We start from the raw sequence: 6,813 nt of genomic DNA, 5'->3' as shown, positions 1-6,813 counted from the left end.
GAAATCGATTTTTAGACTTGTAATGCTTTTAGGCAGATGTTATTAATTATTAATTAACCTTCTTAGACGATTAGTAAAATGATTTAAATAAACTAGTTGCCCCCAATGGATTGTATACTTAAAAGATAAGGAGACAAACACGTTTCGTTGGAGCCACACCAATAGACTCCTAGAGAGAATACAACAAATTGAGCCCCACGTATCATTGATTGGAAGAGAATCACAAAGGTTCGATTAAAGAGGAACACATTCTACAACAGTTCTTCAGATCAGCTTGTTAATCTCACGGGAAGCTGGTATAGAATCCAATGTGCGCCATGAAAAATGCGATCAGTCCTCTTCTGTCTTTGTGCCTTCTGTTGTCTGCTTCTGTCTCGTCTCAAGGTTAGTTTCTCCAGTGCCTTATTTTGAGTGGAGGATAGCGAGGGTAAATTAGTATATATGCAGAACGATTCGCATCAGTCATACTTGTCGGTTAACACCTGTCATTTCTCTAAATGAAGTATAAGTTTTCTTATCTTCACTATAAAAAACCTTATAACCGCGGTTTAAAACCTCCTTGACTTTGATAAACTGGAGGTTTGTGGAGTCATACCAAAGGCCACCTTGAACTTCAAACAATTTCGGGAGATAATTCTAAATAAGACGACGGGGACTTCTTAAGACAAAAATCCTTTCAAAAGTCGCACATGCACTCATGAATAAAATACTGGCTAAACACATGTCAATTTCTCGCGCAAACACCGAAAGGAAGGCAAAGGAAATAGCCCGTGTTTTGCGAAATTAACGAAAGATAAATAAAAACGTTCATGGATTTAATTTTAAGGGTGCCAAATTATGGAAAAGGAACACCAAAGACTTTTCGAGCAAACTGGCATGACAATTCCACAGACTAAACATTGCCCCTTTCTGTGCTTCAAAGTCCGCTTAGGCCCAGACAAATCACCTCTGTAAGTTCCTTTTTAAAAAGCGCCTACCAATACCGTGCCACAAATCCACTATCTAAGGCTGACAAATCGTCTCAATGGGGGGGGGGGGGGTGGCTTCTACGGGTAACAGTTAAAGTCTTGGTCATTTTTCTGCAAATGGTTCATTTAACCCCAGTAATATTTTAAAATAATTTTTTTTTCGGTGAGCTTTTTTATGACTAACCATTAAAGTTCGTCAATTATTACGCTTAACGGTCATTTTTTTTCTAACAGGAAACCCCATTGAAACCCTTTTGCATATATGTGCTTATATCACTTAAATGCGATATTATCATCAATCCATTTTATTCGCATTGTAGTTGGGAAGTGTTAGCGGGCATAAATTCCTCGATTTATCTGCTTTCCCAAAATTATAGAAAAAAGAATATATTTTCTCAACCGACAGTGGCAGTCACCTTGGAAACCGAAGATAATCAAGAAACTTCACCACAGATCTCCAGGCAGAGTCTGCTTTCCTTGGACAAGTTTCAATACCTCAATGCACCAAAACTTGAAGAAATCATTATACACGACGACTTTGAATGCATGTTTAGGTGCCTTCACCATCCTCTGTGTGTTTCCGTGAACGTGGTTGCCAAAGGTGAACTGTGGTGTGAGTTACTGTCAGCTTATGAGAACAACAATCCTATCGAGTACAAAGAAACCAAGAATTTGCATCATTATCACTTTTTGGTAAGAGACTATCTTCATCTTTTGCTCAAAATGATACCCTGTTTGCATCAAGTCCAAATGAAGATTTTTCCTGGACCATGTCTTACATGGTTAGCGAGGAAAATACAAATGCGAAGGGAAAAATATTACTCTCTAACACGAGGCTAAGCTATAGAAGGTCATGACCTATTAAATTTCTCGTTCATTTTTATCCATTGCATTCTAGCCAGTTCTACAGTGTTGTTATGATGAAAAAAAACATGGGTGTAACTGTTTACATTCATCGATTTAAGGGATTCCTGTTTTTCTCTGCGTTTTAGTTTTAATTTAGAGTTTTTGTGTTTGGAAGGAGGGGTCTCAAAACGACCTCATATTTTCAGAATGGAGAAGGCTTATAAGGTAGAAGTTAATTGCCTTACTATAGCTTTAAGGGTTAATATTTATTTATTTATTTCTGCTTTAGTATGCTTGTCTAAAAAATCCCTGCAAAAACAACTCTACTTGCCAAAATGATCTTACTGAGAAAGGTTATATCTGTTTGTGTTCAACTGGGTTCATGGGCCCAACTTGTGAAGAAGGTAAGACACGTTTCATTATCAAAAAAACCAAAAGTACAAAAACAAACAAATAAAAACACGTGAACATCTCAGTTCGTGACGTATTACTGGAAAATCCCAGGTTTAATACCGAGGGATCTTATATGTGCACATGTAAACCAGGATGCCATGGAGATGGATGGACGTGCGAGGGTAAGACTCTCAAAGTATGAGTAATCTAATGACTTAGCCCAAGCGCTGATCCTTTCTAATCTAATTGAGTTAGCATGGTAATTATCAATCAAAAGTGTGTTTACAACCAAGAGCGAGGGTTGTTCTGTGAGAATACCGTTCCGAGATTTCCACAGGCGTTTCGTTCCCTGCACACCACGAAGTTTTTTTCGCCTCCCCTCGCTTCGCCCAAGTTCATTTTATGTAATAAGTAAAAGATTAAAAACAACTTATTAAGATAGCTTCTCGAGCTGCCTGTTTCACTCAAAAACGACATTCGAATAGCTTACATTTACTGAGTAAAAGTTCTTCATCAGTTTTAAACTAAATCTTACCTATCCTAAGTAGTATGAGTATTAAGGCATCATCAGGTTGGGGTGGGTATAAAATTATACAAATATACCTCAACAATACGAGAAATGCCTTTGTAATTCTATACTTCATCTTGTTTTAGGTCCTTTCTCCTCGTGTTCAGAAATTTACAAAAGTCAAAGGTACATAGAAATTGATAATTCTTTTTAGCTTAGGGTTAGGGTTAGGTTGAAAAATCCTAAAAATAAACCGAAATGTTGGTGAACGTCTTGTCGTAAGAGTAAAATTGAAATTATATAATATAACCTTACCTTAACAGTCCCTTAGACACAGCGAAAACCGGCCATTTTAAAATGAAGGCCGTCATAGAGGGGTTGGTGTAGCATTGCATCTGTTTTTACAAAAAAAACAGCTCCTATTTGTATTTTCATGTTGGCTTGGTGAGTTTGTCAAAGTTCCCTGCACGAGCCCCTTTACTCATTTTGTAAATGTATTCATCATTTCTTAGATGTCAGGTCTACTTTACAGACCTTGAAAAGCTTTGCTATGTAATAAATCTACTTTTGTATATGAAAACATTTAAAATGCTTAACATAACTAAGGCTGAAAAAAGTCGCACAGCCCTGTGCAGTGTGAGAGAATTGAATAAAGGCATGAAAGAAAGAGCCACACTAGGTCCCTATGTCATGATCTACAGCCAATTTTCCCGTCCGGCCCTACCAATTAGTTCATAGTAACATGGTTATTACTCCAAGTTAATCAATAAATAAATGAAACAAATAATTAACAAGTAGAAAAAACGGCTTAACTTCAGTTCACAGGAAAATAGAGCTTATCAACTTCTACTAGATCATGCGAATGTCAATATTTACTGTCACATGACTGATGACCTTGACAGCTGCGGGGGTGGTGGATGGACGATGGTAATGAAAATGGATGGCTCAAAGGTATAGTGCTTCTCGTCTCTATTAAACCTGAGCCAAATGTTCTACTTAATAGGGAAAATTCAACTAGTGACCTGTTGAGAAAATGAGCTGTCATCAATATGCGCTAAATACCATATCTTAATGTATATCAAGATAATTGGAAATTGGCCACCGGCCGTAAGGAGTTTCAAGACTGACGTAAAACCGACTGTGTGGAAGACACTTTTCCCTTTACAATCTTCCTTGCAAAGGGTGATATGACCAAGGTTTATCCTCAAACATTGGCTGCGTAAACTAATCGTGAAATTGCAAATTCATGAATGAATTCAGACGAATTTTATTCTAAACCAGTTAACCATCCTAAATCTTTAGCTTCAATATTAATTCACCTGAAAGACTGACGCAAAAGGAGCCGGAAAACTAAAAAACAACAATAACAATGACAACCTAGAGGCTCAATGCCGAAGGCTTCAAATTCACCTAAACTAGACAGATCACTTTCCCTGCTCTCGCTGTAAAAACATTTCGCATTATTCTACCCGTTTTGGTTCTAAAAATTATCTGCATATGGATTCAACCATCATTCAATTAGTTTCAAATTTTCCATCTACATAGCAAACCTTCAACTATAATTCGGAACTTTGGATTAACACTGATGACTTCAATCCTCAAGGTGGGGAGACTGGGTTTGACTTAAATGAGACCAAGCTACCGACTTACTGGAACACATCGTTCTCTAAGATCTGTCTTGGAATGAAGCTCGGCGATCTTTTAAGGTTCACTGTCATCAAAAAGGAAGCAAGTTCTTTGTACTCACTGATCGCTGACGGACAATATCGTGAAACATCACTGGGTCGTGACACATGGAAGTCGCTGATTGGCTCCGAGGCCTCTCTACAATTAAAGTGCAACAAGGAAGGGTTCAATGCTGTGGTTAAAGATCAGCTTTCCAAAGCAAGAATTGGTATCATTGCCAATAACCAAAATGATTGCAAATCCTGTGATTCCAGAATTGGCTTTGGCACAGGTGGCTCTCCTGACCACTCCAACACGTGTGGGAACACTGCAAAACACGGAGGGGATAATGGAGAAAAACACATCAAAGCCCTGGGCTACATCTTGGTTCAGTGAAGAGATAACCAATATTATCGCCAGGAAATGGACAAAAAGCTAACCAAAACGTTTTAAACATTTAGATGTTCCAAAAGGGGTCCGAAGAAACAAGTAGACATTGAGCACGAATCGATCTAGTTTCGTTTGTATAAGATTTCCCAAAACAAATTTCAACTTGCAATTTCCGATAAACATCAACGTTTCGCTGTTAGTCCAAGGAGAGGAAGGGGGTGGGGCGGCAGGAATGGAAGGGTTGTAGGGGGATGGGCGGGCAAAAGCCCTTCAGGTAATTGAAAAGATAGCGAGTCACCCCCAGCGTAGTCCACCCAGATTCATAAGACCAATGAAATATGTATAAGTGGTTAACAGCCTGGTGTTGTATGGAAAACGCATACCATATTTAATTACACAATTTTTCGATACAAATGTTAATAGTGCACGTCCAGTAACCTCAGCGTTCATTTATCTTTTCTGAAAACTTGCGGGCAGCGAATGGAATAACAGATGACCTCGGTAAAAAAATAATACCAGTCACCAATACTATTACTATCATCATAATCACTTTGTTAAATGAGTAGAGAACAACAAATCTTAGGAAACCGAAGAATATTACAATTAAGTTATGGTGCACAAAACTATGGTTGATTTTGGCAATATTGCATTATACATATACCGTATTTCTTCACCTATAAGCCGAGACCCTAAAAGTTAGAGACCTTTCATCAGACTTGTGTTGTCCAAATGAAAAAGCAAAACCATCGGCTATAAGCCGAGAGCGAAATTCTTGATTGTAACTGGTCATTTGCGTGAGCGAACTTCACGGAAAACATTGGGAAATAACTCAATGCACACAAAAGCTAATGAATGAGAGTAAACACAAAAGAGAAGAAGCAAATTAGTGAAGATGTAAATACTAATACGCGAATGCAGAAACACAACAATACTCTCAGTCACTGTATCCTGACAAACGTTTCGATCGAGTATCTCTTTCGTCATTGCAACTTTTCTCATCATGCCAAAAACACGCCGCTCGTCGTATACTATGGCTTTGGAGATAAAAGTTATCGCGGAAGCTGAAGCTGTAGGAAACAACTCGGAAATAGCGCGAGATTATGGACTTAGCGTTTCCATGGTGCGACGCTGGAGAAGAGACTAGGCGACTATTCTTACTGGCGAGCATAAGATGTCTGCAGAACGTGCAAAAATGGGCCGTTTCAAGTGTCCCTAACCAGACGAACAAGGGAGTCGTTTTCGCTGCAAAGAGACCAAATATTTTATTCGTGATGTGAAATGAGAAGATTTTCGCTGAATTGATTGATATCGTCTTTCAATGCGTGGGAAGCAAAGAATCTGATTGGTGGTCAGAAATACGTTGTTGTTGTGACAATTTTAAAATATGTCACTTAAAGAGCGCTGCAGTCACGGAATTTACGGTCATTTCGCATCAACATTAACTTTGAACTTGTTTTTGAATCCCAAAAATCTCGCGAAAAAGCTCTCAAACTTTTGTGTCAAATACTGAAAAAATCGCTCGGCTTATAGGTGAGGAAATACGGTATATCTATACATATTTTTTGTTTTCCAGGTAGTTTCTCTGTACATAATAAGATTTCAATACTTCGGTTTTGATTTAAATTCTAAGATATTTGGAGGCTTATTTCATTTATTTCATTAGACCGATGTAGGTCACCTTACATCGTTTTCATGATATCCTACCTGATCATATAAAGAGACGAAATTCTCTTTCATGTTATAATAGATGTTTTGGAGGATTAGACGAGGAGGATTTGATTTTTAGATCAGTTTGTTAATCTCCTAGGGGATAGGTCTCAGAATGCGATTTGCACCATGAAAACTTCAATTATTATCAGTCCTCTTTCGCCTTAGTGCCTTCTGTTGACTGCCTCCGTTTTTTCGTCAGGATATTTATTTCCATGGCCTTTTTTTTTAGTGGAGGATAGACGTCTTGGAATGGTCAAGAAATGGCTGCGAAGTTTAGTTTTCAGAACCAAAATGTAAATGGTGGTCTGGTAACATGACTGTAGAAAGAAATCA

General features: G+C 38.1%; 1 protein-coding gene across 1 annotated transcript; it reads left to right on the top strand.

Annotated features, from left to right (window-relative positions):
* Positions 1–1,792: 1,792 nt before the first annotated feature.
* On the top strand, positions 1,793–4,776 carry LOC131788366 (uncharacterized skeletal organic matrix protein 5-like). The gene is made up of 4 exons (XM_059105449.2): positions 1,793–1,814; positions 2,871–2,901; positions 3,534–3,666; positions 4,261–4,776. The coding sequence occupies exons 3-4, from the start codon at positions 3,598–3,600 to the stop codon at positions 4,774–4,776; spliced, it is 585 nt and encodes a 194-aa protein (XP_058961432.2). The 5' UTR covers positions 1,793–1,814; positions 2,871–2,901; positions 3,534–3,597.
* Positions 4,777–6,813: the final 2,037 nt, after the last annotated feature.

The sequence above is a fragment of the Pocillopora verrucosa genome, chromosome 7 (genome assembly GCF_036669915.1).
Source record: "Pocillopora verrucosa isolate sample1 chromosome 7, ASM3666991v2, whole genome shotgun sequence".
NCBI lineage: Eukaryota > Metazoa > Cnidaria > Anthozoa > Scleractinia > Pocilloporidae > Pocillopora > Pocillopora verrucosa.
The sequence above is the reverse complement of the archived record's forward strand: the minus strand, read 5'-3'. Positions and strand labels throughout refer to the sequence as shown.

Excerpts from the sequence above, each read along its gene's own strand:
- LOC131788366 (XM_059105449.2), top strand. The coding sequence starts at position 3,598 with ATGACTGATGACCTTGACAGCTGCGGGGGTGGTGGATGGACGATGGTA. Across the intron at positions 3,667-4,260 it reads TGAAAATGGATGGCTCAAAG|CAAACCTTCAACTATAATTC; the intron begins GTATAGTGCTTC and ends CCATCTACATAG.